A 21899-nucleotide genomic window follows, 5' to 3' on the forward strand; every position below is an offset into this window, starting at 1 on the left:
AGAGGGAGCTTGGAAATCTGGCCGAGTGATGCCACAACAAAGACCTTTTACTCAATGTCAGCAAGACCAAGGAGCTGATTATTGACTTCAGGAGGAGGACATCAGAGGACCATGAGCCAGTCTTCATCAGAAAATCAAAGGTGGGGAAGGTCAGCAACTCTACATTCCTCAGACCTGTCCTGGGCCGAGCACAATTGCAATTATGAAGAAAACACAGCAGCACCTCTACTTCCTTAGGAGTTTGCAAAGATTCAGCATCTCATCTATAAGTCTGACAAACTTCTATAGATGTGTGGTGGAGAGTATATTGACTGGCTGCGTCACAGCCTGGCATGGAAACACCAGTGCCCTTAAATGGAAAATCCTACGTAAAGTGCTGGATACAGTTGAGTCAATAGTGGGCTTAATCTCTCCCCACCATTGATCACATTTGCAGAGTGCACATGTTGCAGGGTAGCAGCATCCTTCATCAGGGACCCCCACCACCCAGGTCCTGCTTTCTTCTCATTGTTGCCACCAGGAAGAAGATCCAGCTTCCTCTGGACCCACAGCACCAGGTTATTACCCCTCAACCATCAGGCTCTTGAACCAAAAGGGATAACATCACTCAACTTCACTTGCCTCATCACTGAACTGTTCCCAGAACTTATGGACTCACCATAAATGACTCTTCATCTCATGTTTTTGATATTTATTGCCTATTTATTTATTACTGTTTCGTTCTTTTTGCATTTGCACAGTTTCTTGTCTTTTTCACACTGTTTGAACATCCAGTTGGTGCTGTCTTTCACTGATTCTAGTCTGGTTATTATTCTATTGTGGAATTGTTGAGTATGCCAACTAGAAAATGATTCTCAGAGTTGCATATGGTGACATATATGTACTTTGATAATAAGTTTACTTTGAACTTTGAACCGAAAACCATTCCATGGGCAAAGTCACTAAGATTACGTTTCTTCCCCCATTCTGATATTTGTTCTGAACAACAGCTGAACCACTTGACCATTTCTGCATGCTTTTATGCATTAATTTGCTTCCATGTGACTGGCTGATTAGATATTTGCAGGTGTGTAGGTATACCTAATAAAGCGGCCACTGAGTGTATATCTAAAATAGCGAGTACCAATTCTTAACCATAAGTCTTTAAGACAGTGCTTGCATCTTATTGGCAGGTGTAGTGCAAATAATAAAAGGTGAAGGGATAATATTAAAAATGATGTGAGACTAATATATGACTAATTCTTAATTTCTGGCTATGTTTTTGCCCATTGTCTGTAGCACTTCGAAGTTCAAAGTACATTTACCATCAAAGTATGCCTACATTATACAACCTTGAGATTTGCTCCCTTAGAGTCATCCATAAAACAAAGAAACCCAAAAGTACCCATTAAGAAAAGATTCAAACACCCAATGTGCAAAGAGAAAAAAAAACAAATCATGCAAACAATAAAAAGAAGTAAATAGTCAAAGATATAATAAACACATGGAATAGTATTTTAACAGAATTGCAATAAATGTTAAAATAAACAGATAGTGGAGTTTATGAGTCATATAGTATCATAATCAATACCCTGAACCTATTATTGTTGTGTGAGAAAAGAATGGCACAGTGTTTTAAGCAACTTCTAAGTTATCAGATCTAACAGGTCTTTAATGGCACAACTGTGATCTAGCACTAATGGACTGGCAATGGATAAGGAAAGTTGCTATGGTAACCTTATTTAAATGTAAAATGCCTTTCTGTTACATGAAAAGCCCATCATTCTCCAACAGTTGAATTCTCCCGAGACCTGAGCTAACAGTCTGGACTAAATGTTTTTAATCCGCATACATTCCAGGAAGTAGAGTTCATCTCTAACTAATTCCATCTGCATCATTGACACCATCATTCTGCATTAAATGCTCAGGAATAACAACAAGCCATTCAGTTAATGCAGATTGTTGGCAGCTCCCGTTTACGCAGCTCATGTTTGGAAATGGGTTAGGATACTTAGGCATCCGTCATTCCACTTTCAGTTTCTGTCTCTGCTTGGACTGGCCTCTGCCTGGTTTTGACAATCGATGTGTAATCTCAGGTTACGGACTGCCCTCCCAACCAAACATTTTAAACAATCCACAGACTCATTACTTCATTGTCCAGAATTTAATGGATTGTTAATGGGTCTCATCACTTCAAAGTGCAGTACTTTTTATCTCCTTTTTTTTCCCCAAGCCAATACAATTTTATGTATAGCTCTCAGCACGCTCTAACTACAACTCCTTTGAATAGTAAAATGTATCTTTCTCACCGAAGCATAAGGAGAGTGCCAAATCATTTCACCTGTAACAGAAATGACATCCATACGGAAGGCAATGCTTCAAGAGAATGTTTTTGGTCCAAAAGGAGAACGCTTGATCCACATTCTGCCAATTCAGATATCTGAAGAAAATGAAGATTACGTCTTATGCATTACAGGTAGTCAATGAAACAAAGCAATGTCTTACTATTTAATCAAGTTAAACCTTTTCATTGTGCAATGATTTATGGATCTTTTAAACCATTGCAAGATTTTGATGTTATAACTTTCTCTGCAATGTCTTCTTTCTAAAAATTTTAGTCACCAGAGATGAAGAGGTGCATATCACTTCTCTAAAAATCTTAAGTCATGGCCTTAAAGAGACATTCGTAACTCAGAAGGTCTGGTACCTAGACGATCTAACACTGGTGGACGGAAAAGATGCAACTTCAGTAAGGTTTACAGTTCTTATCCTTTCCTATCTTGTTTCAAAGAGTTGCGTCATGTTCTTTGTGGAAAGGGGTTAAGAAAGTAAGATGTAGCAAATCGACCATGAATAAATATTAATATATTAATCCAAATCTTGCATACCTAAGGGTGCTTGCTTTTAGTGTAAACTGGAATATTATGTATACCTCATGTACTTTGGTTAATTATTTTCTCAGAGGTGTCTGTTTACAATAGGCGCGTACCATTTTTTACACAAGTGGCTAATGTTGATAATGTAGAATGCAGGTCCGTTCAATTTTCTGTGGTGATTTACTGAAAACTTGTGAGAAATAATCCCCATAAAACAGACAGAAATACAGCGGCAAATAACTTCAAATGACAGGACTGGAGATCAGGAAGATATGTTATAAGTCATCAAAGTGTGTCTTGGGAATCGGTAGGTAACACCACAGGCATAAGTAGCATAATTTATTGTTTTTAACATTCAGTTAACAAACTATCATTCAGATGTACGATTATATGTTATTAACATCAGCTAGCGTAGTCTAACAAAGTAATTCATAGTAAAAAGGGTCATTTTACCAAGGTTATAGTTCTTCAGTGTATTTGTTGCAGGAGCAGGGGAACATTACCTACAATGAAGGAATTATTATAACAGAATTTACAATATAACAATTCTGCTTTCATTGTGAAGGCAGATCAGCTCCAGTATACTGTGACAAAGATTGAGATAATATTTGTAAAAAAGCTGCTTTATTTTTAAGAAGAATTTTTTATCTTAAAATTTCTGTTAGCACTATAAGTCATTCTAGAGGCTGAACTATTTAAAATATTGTTCTGTATACATTTTGATTTATTAATTCAACATTTTGAAATGAAATAAACTGATTTAGTAATTGAATTTTCAGTAGAGCACTGATCAATGCAATTACACAGCAATGTAATATTTTAAATTCTTATTGGAATCTATGCATCTATAGTGACAATTCATATCGCAAAAGGAATTAGGAATAGCTTCTAACAGGAAGAGAATCGGAGATCACTGAGTATGAAGATATTGATTATTTTTATTCTGTAATATTTATTGCTAATTTTTCAGATGTGTTATATTACTATTTTAATAAATTGCTTATTGAGTTCAAAGATTGCATATCTTAAGAATGCTTCAACGTCTGTCTCAAAGTTTATGTACAGTGTGATGTATTGGAATGGAAATGGTTAGGTACTCTACTTTTCCCTGTTTAATGAAGATTGTTTTGCAATGCAGAAAATGATTCATTTTTAGCAAATAATACTTAAGTTACCAGTATGTACTCAGAAATGGAGAAGTTTGATGCACGAGGAATTAACAATTGAAATGGATTTCTTTTTAATTCAAAGATGGAGACTGAAGGGATATTTAATTGGGACTGATTCAGACAGCATGAAATGGAAGTACCTCAGTAGAATGGTCAATAACCAGCTGATGTGGGTTAATGAAATTGTTACAAGTATTAGAGGGGAGCTTTGGAACACTCATTTAATCCAAAGCGTGGTGGGAGACTTGAAGTCACCGTCTGAAAGGGTGATGAAGGCAGAAGCCCTTATTTTGTTTACTTCTCTATACCTTATTTCAATGTCCAATTGATTATTACCATCAAGCATACTATTGAGCACTCCCACAGGAAAGTAGGGTCCATCATTAAGGTTATGCTCCCTTCTCGCTGCTGTCAGCAGGAAGGAGGTACAGGAGCTTCAAACCCCAACCGCCAGGTCCAGGAATAGTTATTACCATAGAAATAACAGGCTCCTGAGTCAGCATGGATGGTTTCAGTCACCCCAACACTAAAGTGAATCCACAAGCTACAGATTCACTTCCAAGGACTCTACAACTCAAGTTCTCAGCATTATTTATCTGTATGTCTGTCCATTTTTTTTCCGCACAATTTGTCTTCTTCTGCACATGGGTTGTTTATCAATCTTTATTCATGTATAGTTTTCATAAATTCTATTGTGTTTCTTTATTTTCCTGTAAATGCCTGCAAGAAAATGAATCTCAACATATGTGATAAATACGTTATTTGAAAATAAATTTACTTTGACTTTGAAGAACTAGAACCAGGAGAAATATGCAACAAGTGCTAGGAAGTGGAATTATTCTCAAATGCCCTTTGCTGCCAGGCATCTGAAAATGCATGCTCAATATTTTAATGGCAATTTCTTCTCCCTCCGACATCAGATTTCTATATAGTCCATGAACCCATGAGCACTACCTCACTATACCTCTTTTATTTCCTATTGTAACTTAGAGCAATTTTTAACTTCTTGCACAGTTCTGCTGCCACAAAACATCAAACGTTGTGATATATGTCAGTGATAATTAATATGATTCAGTTTCTGATGGGCTGAATGGTCTTCATCTGTACTATAACTTTCTATAATTCTGTACACATGTTTTCAACCAGTTTCTCTGCCAGGGGTTTTCAGCAAGTTGTTGTGTTTAGATTCTAAATACTGGATTTTGCTTTTATCCAACTTGGTTGCTGGATATTTCCTCTGTAGTTCTTGCAAGCTATCAGTAGTCAGCCAAGAGGAGGGAAAATATTCAGAGGTAAGTCCCTAATGTAGAGAGGCATTTGATTTGGGGTGGCATCGTGAGTTGCAAAAGAGGTATATAAGCAGTAGTTGTTTTTCTTTCAAATTGCTGGTTGTAAAGCCATGAGACATGCTGAGTTTGTGACAAGCTGTTACCTAATTAAAAGTTCTTGCTATCACACACCCATAATGCATTAATTATCTAATTAATTCCAGTATGTTCATTTAGTTCTCGGAGAAAATTTGTGTCTGTGTGTGTGTGTGTGTGTGTGTGTGTGTGGAAGTGAGATGCAAATTATTGTATGAGTCTTAACCTCCCAAAATTGATGGGGTAGGACAGAAAAGATATAAAAAATTTAAACAATTTTCTACTAAAGTTAAATCACTACTGGATTTAATGAACGTGGGATGAGAAGTGAGCGATGATTCCACTCCATGGAGGTAAAAATTCCATTAAAAAATTATAAAAGACAGCAGCCTTAGAGTAATCTGTTGGGCAGGTTTTATCATGACCTCCAGGAACCTTTATATAGGAACCTTAACCTAACGTCAGTGAAAAAAGGCTGCTTGCATTAACCTTACCTATCATCACCATCATTATGTCCTGTTTATTTATTAAGATAAAGCACGGAGTAGGCCCTTCTGGCTCTTCAAGTCATGCACCCAGCAGTCCCTCAATTTAATCCGAGCTTAATTACGGGACAATTTACAATGACCAATTAACCTACCAACTGGTATGTCTTTACACTGTGGGAGGAAACCAAAGAACCGGAAGGAAATCCACGTGGTCAAGGGGAGAATGTACAAACTCCTGACAGGCAGCTGTGGGGTTCTACTGGTCTGATATGATGTGAGTGATCACGGTCTCCATGACCATGACTGGTCTTGGAAATTTTTCTCCAGAAATGCTTTGCCACTGCCTTCTTCTGGGCAGTGTCTTTACACGACAGGCTATTATCAGTTGTCTGCCTAGTGTCAGTGGCTGCATAAGCAACACTTGTGATGTGCACCAGCTGCTCATACGACCATCCACCACATCCTCCCATGGCTTCACATGACCTCGATCGGGTGGCTAAGCAGGTGTTATAGCTCATCCTGCAGGCTAGTAGAGGGAAAGAGCATCTTTGCACCTGCTTTAGTCGAGACATATCTCCACCCCACCACCCAATCTCTACCCCTCATAATTTTGTACACCTCTGTCAAATCTCGTCTCGTTCTCCTATGCTCCAGGGAATAAAGTCCTAGCCTATACATGGAAGAGGCTTCCAAGACCCAGAGGTAAAGGAAATTGAGGGTGGTGTTGTGCTTTAACACAATTTCTGGCAGCTGGGACAGGATGATTTTTCTCCAAACTTACCCTTTTACACAGGCAGGACACAAAAGATAAATTGATCATCTGTTCTGATATAGACCCTTTCACCCCTGGGGTTAAACTTTGTACCACACCTCAGACTGAATACTAATACCCATCTGAGTTACAGAGTAAACTGACCAGACTTGTGAACTTTGAAAACTACCTCTGTGTCCCGTTTATCACTTTCACTTTCCCACTGTTAGTTGAAGGATACAATCATATTCACAGAGCACAACACAGAAGAGCCTCTTTGGCACAACTAGTCCTTGCCAAGCTACTGTACTGTCTAGTCCCGTCAACCCATAGCCCTCCATACCCCTTCCATACATGTGCTTATCTAAAATATTGAAACTGAACCCATATCCACTACTTCTGCTGATAGCTCGTCCACATTTTCACCATTCTCTGAGTGAAGAGGATCCCCCTCATGTTCCCTTTAAACATTTCATCTTTCACCCTTGTCACGTGCCCTGTAATGGGTTAAAGAGCCAGCAGAGATGGAAAATACTTTGGAGTGCAGTATTGCTATTAACTAATATTATTTATTAGTAACTATGCAATACAGTAATATAAATGTAGATAAATCAAACAGGTTAGCAATGATTATATATAAGTAAGTAAATCAGTAACTGTGGAAATATATATGAAAACCAAGCTTCTTCAAATCTAGGGGTAAATAGATAGTCTTACAATGATGAATAAAGTTCAGTTCAGTTCATGGTATTGAGTTGAGTAGTGATGGAGAGAGAGCTAGGGAGAGATTTGAGTCTTCAGTTGAGCTGACACCGTCGATCTTCTCATTGTCCTCCAAAATCCTTTAAAAGTCACCAACTGTGACCACAACAAAGGAGACTGTTTTTCTGTGGTGGAGCTATCAACCCAGGCAAAGGTGGACACATGGCCAACTCCCCACCGGTCACTCCTTTTCCTCACTGCAAGAGCCACTGATCGATCCGCCTGATCGATCCTCCAAAAACCCACATTTTCTGCGGGCACAACAATGCTCATTCAGTGTCCCAAACCATGTGTCTCCAGGTCTATCATCTGACTTCCTATTTATTTCACTGTACTGAGTACCAACTGTCTCTCAAATAACTCCTCCTTCTCTTCTCTGTGTAAGAAATGTACAAGCAGGCAAATGTCCTTGGAGAAAGTATAAACATACTCCAGAGAAATTATAACATCGATTGCCCATCAAATAACACTGCCCTTGGTCTCCATAGTGACTTACGAGCTGCTCGGTGCTCTCTCTCTCTCTAACTCAGCAGAAATCCAAAAGTTATTCTCATGCCTTAAAGTGACAGTCCAAAAGTTAGTCTTCATCTCTCTCTCTCTTTTCAAAACAAGATGTTGGTGTTAAATATCTCTCTCTCTCTCTCTTTCAAAAGTACAGTTCATAGGGGTGATCGAGCACAGATTATAGGGGTGATTTCTCACCCAATATCAGCAGAAAATGCCTGTTTACATTTACCCTGTCTATACCACTCATAATTTGTATACCCACAGGATGGTGGGAAACTACTGCAGAGTTCTCTCCTTCCAAATGGATGTCAACTCAGGTTTACACTTGTGTGGGTATCTCGCAAACTAAAGAAGTGGGTTTTGTGAAGTTTGGAGTTCGAAGTCCAAAGTAAATTTATTATCAAAGTACATAATGTTCACCCTGAGAATCTAATAACGATAATAAAATCAATGAAAGACTACAGTAAAGGGCAGGCAAAAGACTGTGCAAATATAAAACAAAAGGAAAAAAAGAAATAATAAATAAATAAATAAGCAATAAACATCAATACCATGAGGTGAAGCGTCCTTGCAAGTGAGTCCGTAGGTTGTGGGAGCAGTTCAGTGTTGGGGCAAGTGAAGTTGAGTGTAATCTCCTAAAGTTGATTCTTTTCCTGGTAACTAATCCATCTCTCTGTTGAATCAATAATTGTTAGCAAGCTCGAAATTCGATTGTAGTGGTTTCTCAGTTCTATAAAGCAAGAGCTCTGTTTTTAAATGGGAAATATTTTGGATTGGATACCAAACTCAACACCAACACTAGCTGCCTTTTCCAAAAGCTTACTTCTAGAAAGCATTATAGGGCTAGTAAAACAAAAAAAAAACTTCATGCCACCTTTAAAGTTTCTTTCCTCAGGCATTTAATCTGATTAACCATTCTAGTTAGCCTCCACTGGCCCCCCTCTATCCATCACCGCAGTCACCCCATTGCATTGTATCTACTTTAAACTATGTTTTATAGTGCAGTTTATATTGTAAGTACATGGTGGCATTTAATCCATATGGATTTTATTCCATATTCATATATCTAGCATTATTTTATATAATGTGTTATTCTTTATATTTGTTGAATGTTATCTTTTTTTGTTGCTTATAGTGTCAACACTCCACAGCAAATCCTAATACATGTAAATGTATATGGAAAATAAAGATAATTCTTGATCCTTGATGAAAGCTTCTGGCTACAAAGAAATGATTCCCAGCCCATCATTAGAGTCATAACGCACAGAAAGAGACTGTTCAGCCCATCTAGTCCATGCTGAACTGTTATTCTGTCTAGTCCCATCAACTTGCACCTGGACCATAGCGCTCCATATTGCTCCCATCCATGTACTTATTCAAACTTCTCTTAAATTTTGAAATCGAACCCGTATCATTACTTTGCACTCACTGCACTCTCTTAGTCGAGATGTTTCCCTTAAACGTTTCATCTCTCATTATTAACCCTCAACCTCTAGTTCTTGTATCACCCAAACTCAGTGGAAAAAAGCCTGCTTGCATTCATCCTATCTATACCCTTCATAATTTTGTATACCTCTCATGCTCATAACATCACTAAAGACCCATCCCATTCCAGACACTGTCTGTTCAATCTCCTGCCACCTGGAAGGAAATACAGAAACAAAGACAGTAAGACTGAAGAACAGTTTCTTCCTAAAGGCTGTTGTGCAGCTGAATAATGCTACCCCCTGGCTTGCCAATGGTCTTTGAGTGTTACGGACTATGAAAGTCACGTGTTGAACGTAAATATGGGATTTTTTTAATTAAGCCGTACCACATGCGTTGTAAATATCTGTTTTGCACAGACTGGAGTAGCACCACAATCTCATTATCTTGAGCAATGACAGTAAGATTCTATTCTATTCACTATCAAACTCCTCCCATTCTCCTATGCTCCATGGAATAAACTCCAAATCCAGTCAACCTTCCCCTAAAATTCAGGTCCACAAGTCCTGGCAAAATCCTTGTGAATTTTCTCTGTACTCTTTCAATCTTAGTGATATTTTTCCTGTTGGTTGGAACTTTAAACAAGTAGCAAGAACTATTCTAAACTTTTAATTTTACTTGGGCATAACTTTAAGGTGATTGGAACAAAGTATAGAGAGGGATATCAGAAGTAGGTTTCTCTTTAACACAGAGCAGGGTAGGTGCGTGGTGTATCCTACCGGGGTGATGATAAAGGCAGATACATTAGGAAGATTTAAGAAACTTAAATAGGCACATAAATGAATGAAAAATAAAGGGCTACAAAGGGGAAAGTGTAGATCGATCTTGGAGTAAGTTAAAAGTTTAGCACGGTGCCATACTGTTTTACGTAAACTTAGTATGACTATCTTATATCACCTGTAATAATGTCACCTTATGTCAGGGTGTCACTGTTATAAATGAGCCTATGCACAGCTTCATACATCGTAGAAATATGGAATATTAGGAAATTTATTTTGCAAGAAGAGCCATATGGTGCACCTCTGAAGATAGAAAAGGAGCCACCTGCTTAATAGCATACATCGAAATTGTAACAGCCCAGCAGAAAACAAATCCTCAGGTACACTTTCAGAATCAGAATCACTTCCATTTCAAGTAATGTTTTTACATTTCAAGAAGTATCGGGATGGGAATTTGAATTGCCAAGGCAGAGAAAGTATGGATCAAGTGCTGGTAAATGGGATGATAGTGACCATGGACAAGGCTCTGTTTGCTGAAATATTTTATGAAAATGCTTTACTGAAATTACATATTCTCTCTCTCTCTGCTCTCTGTCCCCCCTCTCTCTCTCCCTCTCTCTCATTCTCCCTCATTCTCTCCCACACCCTCTCCTTTTTCCTCTCCTTCCCCCTCTCCTTCTCCCACTCCCACCCTTTTCCTCTCTCTCTCACTCTTGCTCTTCCTCTTCAACACTTTCCTACCCTCTTTTCCACTCCTTTTTCCCCATCCTCTCGCTCTCTCTCCCTCTTTCTCAACTATCCTACATATGTGAGAAGAAGGAAGGCTCTGTGGTAATCTCTTGGCAATCTTTAAAATTATTAATAGATTTGGTAGTGCAGACTTGGAGGAAATGTGTCCATTTGTGGCCAAGGTGAGAATCAAGGCCATAAGTATAAAATAGTCATGAATGAATCCAGTGGGAAATTCAAGGCCAAACCTCTTTGCTCTGATGGTGGTTAGAATGCTACCACAAGGAGTGATTAAAGTGATTTGCATGGATGGATGAATTTAAGAGAATGATGGAAACAGTAAATTCAAACAGAAGATTCAAACTGAAGGCGGTGTTATTGTGCTTAGATGAAGAAGGAAGAGGGGAGGTTTAGTACAAGAGTTTTCAACCTGGAGTCCACAGACTCCTTTCTTAATGATATTGGTCCATGGTGTAAAAAAAGTCAGGAACCACTGCTTTAGGGCATAAATCGGGATCTCTTAGATTCAACAACTTCTTCTTGTGCTGTTAAATTTGTTCAATAAGACATAAACCATTTATGGTAGACCATTCCACTAAAACATCTTCTGGAGCCAAGCTTCATAACTTAGATCACATTACGGAAGACCATTGGAAGTAGGGGCAGCAGGAAGTAGAGATGATAGCTCACAACTCTGGTGTCCCAGGTCCTGACTTCTTGCCTTGTGTGCATGGAACCTGCACGCTCTCCTTGTGATGGTTTTTCCTATTATAGCACATAGTCGTATGGTCTGGTAAGTCAATTAGCCACTGTGAGTTTCCTACTGTACCGCAACTGGCAGAATGGGGAGGGTTGGGATTGATGGGAACAATGGGAAGTAACAAATAGGACTATTGCTGAAGTTTGGTTGATAGTGAACACAGACCCAGTGAGCCAAAGAGTCTGTTTCTCAGCTATATGACTCTGTTGTGCACCATATGTAGCTTATTTTGTTCTTCTCACATTTACCTGCAAATAGTCTCTCCAAATCAATTTTGAGAGTTCCTGTTTGATGCGATGAAAATTAGTCTTTCTTCAAGTTAGGACTTTTACTTAAAGATGTAACTTAAAGTTGAAGTTTTATAAGATGTTGGTAGGCCTAATTTGGAGTATTGTGTAAACAACAGGAATTCTGCAGATGCTGGAAATTCAAGCAACACACATAAAAGTTGCTGGTGAATGCAGCAGGCCAGGCAGCATATCTAGGAAGAGGTGCAGTCGACGTTTCAGGCCGAGACCCTTCGTCAGGACTAACTGAAGGAAGAGTGAGTAAGGGATTTGAAAGTTGGAGGGGGAGGGGGAGATCCAAAATGATAAGAGAAGACAGGAGGGGGAAGGATGGAGCCAAGAGCTGGACAGGTGATAGGCAAAAGGGATACGAGAGGATCATGGGACAGGAGGTCCGGGAAGAAAGACAAGTGGGGGGGGGAAGCCAGAGGATGGGCAAGGGGTATATTCAGAGGGACAGAGGGAGAAAAAGGAGAGTGAGAGAAAGAATATGTGTATAAAAGTAAGTAACAGATGGGGTACGAGGGGGAGGTGGGGCATTAGCGGAAGTTAGAGAAGTCGATGTTCATGCCATCAGGTTGGAGGCTACCCAGACGGAATATAAGGTGTTGTTCCTCCAACCTGAGTGTGGCTTCATCTTTACAGTAGAGGAGGCCGTGGATAAACATGTCAGAATGGGAATGGGATGTGGAATTAAAATGTGTGGCCACTGGGAGATCCTGCTTTCTCTGGCGGACAGAGCGTAGGTGTTCAGCAAAGCGGTCTCCCAGTGTGCTTCCGATGTGGCCTTTTATATATTGACGAGACCCGACGCAGACTGGGAGACCGCTTTGCTGAACACCTACGCTCTGTCCGCCAGAGCAAGCAGGATCTCCCAGTGGCCACACATTTTAATTCCACATCCCATTCCCATTCTGACATGTCTATCCACAACCTCCTCTACTGTAAAGATGAAGCCACACTCAGGTTGGAGGAACAACACCTTATATTCCGTCTGGGTAGCCTCCAACCTGATGGCATGAACATCGACTTACCTAACTTCCGCTAATGCCCCACCTCCCCCTCGTATCCCATCTGTTACTTATTTTTATACACACATTCTTTCTCTCACTCTCCTTTTTCTCCCTCTGTCCCTCTGAATATACCCCTTGCCCATCCTCTGGGTCCCCCCCCCCTTGTCTTTCTTCCTGGACCTCCTGTCCCATGATCCTCTCGTATCCCCTTTTGCCTATAACCTGTCCAGCTCTTGGCTCCATCCCTCCCCCTCCTGTCTTCTCCTATCATTTTGGATCTCCCCCTCCTCCTCCAACTTTCAAATCCCTTACTCACTCTTCCTTCAGTTAGTCCTGACGAAGGGTCTCGGCCTGAAACGTCGACTGCGCCTCTTCCTATAGATGCTGCCTGGCCTGCTGCGTTCACCAGCAACTTTTATGTGTGTTGCTTGGAGTATTGTGTGCTGTTTCGTTCAACTACCTACAGGGAAGATGTAAATAAGATTGAAAGAGTACAGAGAAAATTTACAAGGGTATTGTGAGTACTGGAGGAGCAGCACTATTAAGGACAAATTGAGTAGGTTAGAACTCTATTCTCCAGAACATGGAAGAGTGAGGGGAGATTTGATAGAAGCATACAAAATTATGAAGGGTATAGATGGGGTAAATGCAAGCAGGCTTTTTCCACTGAAATTGGGTGGGCCTATAATTAGAGGTCATGGGTTAATGGTGCAAGGTGAAATGTTTAAGGGGAGCTTGGGGGAAAACCTCTTCAATCAGAGGGGGTGAGAGTGTGGAATGAGCTGCTAGCACAAGTGGTGAATGTGATTTTGATTTCAACCTTTAAGAGAAGCTTGAATAGGTACATGAAAGGGAGGGATATGGAGGGCTGTGGTCCAGGTGCTGGTCAATGGGACTAGGCAGTTTAAATGGTTTGGTAAAGACTAGATGGGCTGAATAGCCTGTCTCTGTGCTATTACAAGTTTTCTCTGACTCTATGGCTCTATTCAGAGCTGAGCTGAAAAGCAGCAGGTGGAGTTCAGCCCAGAAAAGTATGAAGTGATTCACTTTGGAAGGTTGAGTTTGAAAGCAGAATACAGAGTTAATAGCAGGATTCTTAACAGTGTGGAGAACAGAGGGGTCAACATCCATTGATCCGTCAATATTGCCACACAAATTGATAGGGTTGTTAAGAAGGCGTATAGTGTGTTGGCCTTCATTACTTAGAGGACTCACGTTCAGGAGCTGTGAAGAAATATTGCAGCTCCATAAAACCCTGGTTAGCCAACTTGGAATATTATGTTCAGTTTTAGTCACCTCATTATAGGAAGGATGTGGAGACTTTAGAGAAGATGCAGAGGAGATTAAACAGGATGCTGCCTGGGTTAGAATCCATGTCTTATGAGAAAAGATTGAGTGAGGTAGAGTTGTTTTGTTCAGAGTGATGGAGAATGAGAGGCAACGTGATGGAAGTGTAAAAGATCATAAGAGGCAGAGATCAAGTAGACAGCCAGGTACTTTTTCCCAGGGTAAAATGGCTATTATGAGGGGCATAACTTTAAAGTGATTGTGAATGCCAGAGGTTTGTTTTTTATGTGGAATGTGATGGGTGTCTTGTATGCCCTGTCAAGGATAGCAGTGGAGGCAGATACATTAGGAACACTTAAGTGACTCTCAGATAGGCAAATGGATGACAGAAAAATAGAGGGCTATGTAGAATGGAATGGTAGGATTGATCTTAGAGCTGGTTAAAAAGTTGGTACAACATTGTACTGTGCTGTAATGTACGGTGTTCTGTGTTTAACTCTCCACTCACGTCCTCTTGGTTGAATCTCCCCCGCTCTCAATGGAAAAAGCCTATCCATGTCAAATCTATCTATCACCCTCATAATTTTAAATACTTCTATCAAGTACCCCCTCAACCTTCTAAGTTCTAAAGAATAAAGACCCAACTTGTTCAAGCTTTCTCTGTAACTTAGGTGATGAAACCCAGGTAACATTTTAGTAAATATTCTCTGTACTCTCTCTATTTTGTTGACAAATTTCATATAATTCGGTGACCAAAACTGTACACAATACTCCAAATTTGGCCTCACCAATGCCTTGTACAATTTCAACATTACATCCTAACTCCTATACTCAATGCTCTGATTTATAAAGGCCAGCATACCAAAAGCTTTCTTCACCACCCTATCCACATGAGATTCCACCTTCAGGGAACTATGCACCATTATTCCTAGATCCCTCTGTTCTACTGCATTCTTCAATGCCCTATCATTTACCATGTAAGTCCTATTTTGATTAGTCCTACCAAAATGTAGCACCTCACATTTATCAGCATTAAACTCCATCTGCCATCTTTCAGCCCACTCTTCTAACTGGCCTAAATCTCTCTGCAAGCTTTGAAAGCCTACTTCATTATCCGCAACTCCACCTATCTTAGTATCATCTGCATACTTACTCATCCAAGTTACCACCCCATCATCCAGATCATTAATGTATATGACAAACAACATTGAGCCCAGTACAGATCCCTGAGGCACACCGCTAGTCACCGGCCTCCAATCTGACAAACAGATATCCATCACTACTCTCTGGCGTCTCCCATCCAGCCACTGCTGAATCCATTTTACTACTTCAATATTAATGCCTAACGATTGAACCTTCCTAACTAACTTTCCGTGTGGAACCTTGTCAAAGGCCTTACTGAAGTCCATATAGACAACATCCACCGCTTTACCCTCGTCAATTTTCCTAGTAACCTCTTCAAAAAATTCAATAGGATTTGTCAAACATGACCTTCCATGCACAAATCCACGTTGACTGTTCCTAATCAGCCCCTGTCTATTCAGAAAATTATATATACCATTTCTAAGAATACTTTCCATCAATTTATCCACCACTGACATCAAACTCACAGGCCGATAATTGCTAGGTTTACTCTTAGAACCCTTTTTAAACAATGGAACAACATGAGCAATACGCCAATCCTCCGGCACCATCCCTGTTTTTAATGACATTTGAAATATTTCTGTCAGAGCCCCTGCTATTTCCACACTAACTTCCCTCAAGATCCTAGGGAATATCCTATCAGGACCCGGAGACTTATCCACTTTTATGTTCCTTAAAAGCGCCAGTACTTCCTCTTCTTTAATCATCATAGTTTCCATAACTTCCCTACCTGTTTCCCTTGTCTTACACAATTCAATATCCTTCTCCTTAGTGAATACCGAAGAAAAGAAATTGTTCAGATTCTCCCCCATCCCTTTTGGCTCCACACATAGCTGTCCACTCTGATTCTCTAAGGGACCAATTTTATCCCTCACTATCCTTTTGCTATTAATATAACTGTAGAAACCCTTGGGATTTATTTTCACCTTACTTGCCAAAGCAACCTCATATCTTCTTTTAGCTTTTCTAATTTCTTTCTTAAGATTCTTTTTACATTCTTTATATTCCTCGAGCACCTCATTTACTCTATGCATCCTATATTTATTGTAGATATCTCTCTTTCTCCGAACCAAATTTCTAATATCCCTTGAAACCCATGGCTCTCTCAAACTTTTAACCTTTCCTTTCAACCTAACAGGAACATAAAGATTTTGTACCCTCAAAATTTCACCTTTAAATGACCTCCATTTCTCTATTACATTCTTCCCATAAAACAAATTGTCCCAATCCACTCCTTCTAAATCCTTTTGCATTTCCTCAAAGTTAGCCTTTCTCCAATCAAAAATCTCAACCCTGGGTCCAGTTCCATCCTTCTCCACAATTATATTGAAACTAATAGCATTGTGATCACTGGACCCAAAACGCTCCCCAACACAAGCCTCCATCACCTGACCTATCTCATGTCCTAACAGGAGATCCAAACAATCCCCCTTCTCTAGTTGGTACGTCTATGTATTGCTGTAAAAAACTATCCTGCACACATTTTACAAACTCCAAACCATCCAGCCCTTTTACAGTATGGGCTTCCCAGTCTATGTGTGGAAAATTAAAATCTCCCACAATCACAACCTTGTGCTTACTACAAATATCTGCTATCTCCTTACAAATTTCCTCCTCCAATTCTCGCTCCCCATTTGGTGGTCTATAATACACCCCCATAAGTGTTACTACACCTTTCCCATTCCTCAGTTCCACCCAAATAGCCTCCCTAAATGAGCCCTCTAATCTATCCTGCCAGAGCACTGCTGTAATATTTTCTCTGACAAGCAATGCAACACCTCCCCCTCTTGTCCCTCTGATTCTATCACACCTGAAGCAATTAAATCCAGGAATATTCAGTTGCCAATCACACCCCTCCTATAACCATGTTTCACTAATATCTACCACATCATATTTCCAGGTATCAATCCATGGTTTAAGCTCATCCAACTTTCTTATAATGCTCCCAGCATTAAAATTATATTAGATTAGATTAGATGAAATAAATGCATTTCAGAAATTTTCCACCTCTCACTCTCTGTTTATCACTAACGGTGCAAACAACTTTACTATTTTCTTTATCTTCCTTCGCCCCTACACCTATTAGGGTGGAATTGAGGAATAGGAAAGGTGCTGTGACGCTTATAGGGGTGTATTATAGACCACCTAACGGAGACCGAGAACTGGAAGAGCAAGTTCATAAGGAGATAGCAGATATTTGTAGTAAGCACAAGGTTGTGATTGTGGGAGATTTTATTTTTCCATACATAGACTGGGAAGCCCATTCTGTAAAGGGCTGGATGGTTTGGAGTTTGTAAAATGTGTGCAGGATAGTTTTTTGAAACAATACATAGAGGTACCAACTAGAGAACGGGCAGGGTTGGATCTCCTGTTAGGGAAAGAGACAGGGCAGGTGACGGAGGTATTTGTTGGGGAGCAGTTTGGGTCCAGTGATCACAATACAATTAGCTTCAGTGTAATTATGCAGAAGGATAGAACTGGACCTAGGATTGAGATTTTTGATTGGAGAAAGGCTAACTTTGAGGAGATGCGAAAGGATTTAGAAAGAGTAGATTGGAAAAGTTTGTTTTATGGGAAGGATGTAACAGAGAAATGGAGGTCATTTAAAGGTGAAATTTTGAGGGTTCAGAATATTTATGTTTCTGTTAGGTTGAAAGGAAAGGTTAAATGTTTGAGAGAGCCATGGTCTTCAAGAGATATTAGAAACTTGGTTCAGAAAAAGAGAGGGATCTTCAATAAATATAGGCAGCGTGGAGTTAATGAGGTAATCGAGGAATATAAAGAATATAAAAAGAATCTTAAGAAAGAAATTAGAAAAGCTAAAAGAAGATACGAGGCTGCTTTGGCAAGTAAGGTGAAAATAAATCCAAAGGGTTTCTACAGTTACGTTAGTGGCAAAAGGATAGTGAGGGATGAAATTGGTCCCTTGGAGAATCAGAGTGGACGGCTATGTGCAGAGCCAAAAGAGATGGGGGAGATTTTGAACAATTTCTTTTCTTCAGTATTCACTAAGGAGAACGATACTGAATTGTGTAAGGTATAGGAAACAAGTAGGGTAGTTATGGAAAGTATGACAATTAAAGAAGAGGAAGTACCGGCACTTTTAAGGAATATAAAAGTGGATAAGTCTCCGGGTCCGGACAAGATATTCCTTAGGACTTTGAGGGAAGTTAGTGTAGAAATAGCAGGGGCTCTGACAGAAATATTTCAAATGTCATTAGAAACGGGGATGGTGCTGGAGGATTGGTGTATTGCTAATGTGGTTCCATTGTTTAAAAAGAGTTCTAAGAGTAAACCTGGTAATTATCGGCCTGTGAGATTGACATCAGTGGTGGGTAAATTGATGGAAAGTATTGTTAGAGATGGTATATACAATTTTCTGGATAGACAGGATCTGATTAGGAAGAGTCAACATGGATTTGTGCATGGAAGATCATGTTTGACAAATCTTATTGAATTTTTTGATGAGGTTACTAAGAAAGTTTACGAGGGTAAAGCGGTGGATGTTGTCTATATGGACCTCAGTAAGGCCTTTGACAAGGTTCCACACAGAAGGTTAGTTAGGAAGGTTCAGTCGTTAGGCATTAATATGGAAGTAGTAAAATGGATCCAGCAGTGGCTGGATGGGAGACGCCAGAGAGTAGTGGTGGATAACAGTGTGTCAGATTGGAGGACGGTGTGCAGCAGTGTGCCTCAGGGATCTGTACTGGGTCCAATGTTGTTTGTAATATATATTACTGATCTGGATGATGGGGTGATTATTATGATGTAATTGTTATATGGTTATATGGTTACATCTGTTCCTACACTCTGTTTCCCCTCCCCCCATATATCTAGTTTAAATCCACAGGAGCCTCTCTAGCAAACCTACCTGCAAGAATATTCATCCTCCTCCAGTTCAGATGTAAACCGTCCCGCCAGAACAGGTCCCACCTTCCCTGGAAAACTGCTCAATTATCTATAAGTCTGAAGCCCTCCTTCTTGCACCATGTCTTCAGCCATGTGTTGATCTGTGCTATCTTACTATTTCTAAACCCGCCTGCACGTGGCACTGGTAGCATGTTTGCTATCCTGGAGGTCCTGTCCTTTAACTTGGTGCCTAACTCCCTAAACTCACCAGTCCTATCCTTTTCTATGATTATCTTGAGACTGATAGAACTAATAGAATTATAGTCTTATGGTGATATGCCTGAGGTTTTCAGTTTTATTTTTGGTACAGTTTGTGTGTGAGGACACTATAGTCTGTTTGAGCACTTGGCAGTATTCTTAAATCAAAGGCAAAAAATTCTAGAAACATTCACCATGTCAGGTAGCTTTTGTGAAAAGAGAAACAGAGTTAATTTTTCAGATCGTACACGCTTTGGTCCGATAAACGGTCTTCAAATTGAGATATCAGAATCAGATTTAATATCACTGGCATATGTCGTGAAATTTGTTGTTATTCAGCAACAGTTCATTACAATACATAATAATAATAAAAACTGTAAATTATGGTATATATATATATATATAAATTTAAATTAAATAAATGGTTCAAAAAGAGAGAAAACAAGTAGTGTGGTAGTGTTCATGGGTTCAAAAATTCAGAAATTGGATGGCAGAGGGGAAGAAGCGATTCCTGAATCACTGAGTGTGTGCCTTCAGCCTCCTGTACCTCCTCCCTGAGAAGAGAGCACGTCTTGGGCGATGGATGGATGCTGCCTTTTTGAGGCATCGCTCCTGAAGATGTCCTAGATGCTGGGGAGGCTACTGCCCATGATGGAGCTGACAGAGTTCACAACTTTTTGCAGCTTACCCAATACGGTGATGCAGCCAGTTAGAATACTCTCTACGATGCATCTATAGAAATTTGTGAGTGACATACCAAATCTCCTCAAACTCCTAATGAGAGTTGATAGCTGCTGTCATACCTTCTTTTTAACTGCATCAATATGTAAGGCCCAGGATAGTTCCTCAGAGATGTTGACACCCAAGAACTTGAAAATGCTCACTCTTCCCACTTCAGATCCCTCAATGAGAGCTGGTGTGTGTTCCCTTATCTTACCTTTCTGAAGCCCACCATCAGTTCTTTGGTCTTCCTGACGTTGAGTGCAAGATGCTGCTCTGACACCACTCAACTAGCTGATCTATCTCGCTCCTGTATGCCTTCTATTGAATTCTATTAATTCTGTTAATACTAGCTCAGTTTCTCTTTTCACAGAAACTGCCTCACCTGCTGAGTGTTTCCAGAAAATTCTATTTTTGTGTTTTGATTTGCAATCTCGATATATTGGCAAGATGTAATAAAATCCAATGAGCAAAATTGTAAAAGAATTTTATCAAATTGTACACATCTTCTGAGACTAGGTTAACAATTTTGCCCTTTTCTTATTGTTACCATTAGAGAGGAGGTACAGGAGTCTGAAGACACACATTGAACATTTTAGGGACAGCTTCTTCCCCTCTGCTATCATATTTCTAAATGGACAATGAATCCATATGCACTACCTCACTATATTCTGCTCTCTTTTTTTCACTGCTTATTCAAGTTAATTTAATATACAGTACTGTGCAAATGTTTTGCACAGTAGTGTAGTAATTTCATGTATTGCACTATACAGCTGCCACAAAACAAATACTAATTTCATGACATAATAAACCTGATTCTGATATGGGTCTTTATTGTAGACTGGGAGTGAGAAGGGGGCAGGGAGAGGGGCATCATGGTTGGGAAAAGGAGAAGGGAATGGGAAGCACCGTGCCACCTCCCGCCCCAGCAATACTTCTCTGCCACCTGTTCCACAACCCTCCGGTGGTGTTCCTCTCTCACCATTCCCAACATCCTGTGTTCCCGCCAGATTTACAAGTGCTCCACACTGACAAGTCCGGTACTGCGCAAAAGTCTTAGGCATCCTAGCTATATACATGTGCCTAAGACTTTTGCAGCGTGCTGTATTTATTTATATTAATATTAAACTTGTTAATATTACCCAGGGATATTAAGCATGTTTCTGATTCTGACTCACACAAGTTAATTCTGAGGAAATGTTCCACATTTCACTGCATAACAATGCATGGGGCAGCTGGCCTGATTGTGTGTATGACGATACTACCAGAAGAGAGATGGCACCTAATTGTAGCAACCGTCACTTTGAATGGATTTCAGCCAGTCAATGTTTTAATCTGTTTTGAAAGGGTATTATAAAATTGATTTGCAGTTATAATAAAACTTAACCACAGTCCCAATGTCTGCTCCAGTGCAGTGAGGCTGATTGATATAGCTTCTGTTTTTAATATTAATGTTTGTCAATGCATATTTGAATAAGGGAGCATCAACTATGCAAGATGCAATTATGTTACAGATGGTGGAAAACAATTCCAAACAGACATTAGTTGGAAAGAAAATCTTTCAAAGTCTTAAATTCCAGTCAATAATTTTTTAATTTGACTTTTTTTGTTTACCATGAGAAACACTTAGAGCTTGGCTAATGGAATTTTATCACAACATAAATACTGTTACCAGCTCAGTTAAAACCTGCATGGAAGGCTTAAGCAAAGTATCACAATGAAGTTCAAGAAAAGTTATTTGTCTGGATCACCT

The 21899-nt window shown here is 39.7% G+C and overlaps 1 protein-coding gene across 2 annotated transcripts in view; it reads left to right on the forward strand.

Annotated features, from left to right (window-relative positions):
* Nucleotides 1-2076: 2076 nt before the first annotated feature.
* LOC134348861 (exocyst complex component 1-like) overlaps nucleotides 2077-21899 on the forward strand; it is a 39970-nt gene continuing 20147 nt past the window's right edge. For both annotated transcript variants that reach the window (XM_063052644.1, XM_063052643.1), the window contains exons 1-2: nucleotides 2077-2455; nucleotides 2598-2728. In XM_063052644.1, coding sequence (XP_062908714.1) covers nucleotides 2332-2455; nucleotides 2598-2728 — 255 coding nt within the window. In that variant the 5' untranslated portion in view covers nucleotides 2077-2331. The remainder of the gene's footprint in view (nucleotides 2456-2597; nucleotides 2729-21899) is intronic.

This window comes from Mobula hypostoma, chromosome 7 (assembly GCF_963921235.1).
Source record: "Mobula hypostoma chromosome 7, sMobHyp1.1, whole genome shotgun sequence".
NCBI classification, from domain to species: Eukaryota; Metazoa; Chordata; class Chondrichthyes; order Myliobatiformes; family Myliobatidae; genus Mobula; species Mobula hypostoma.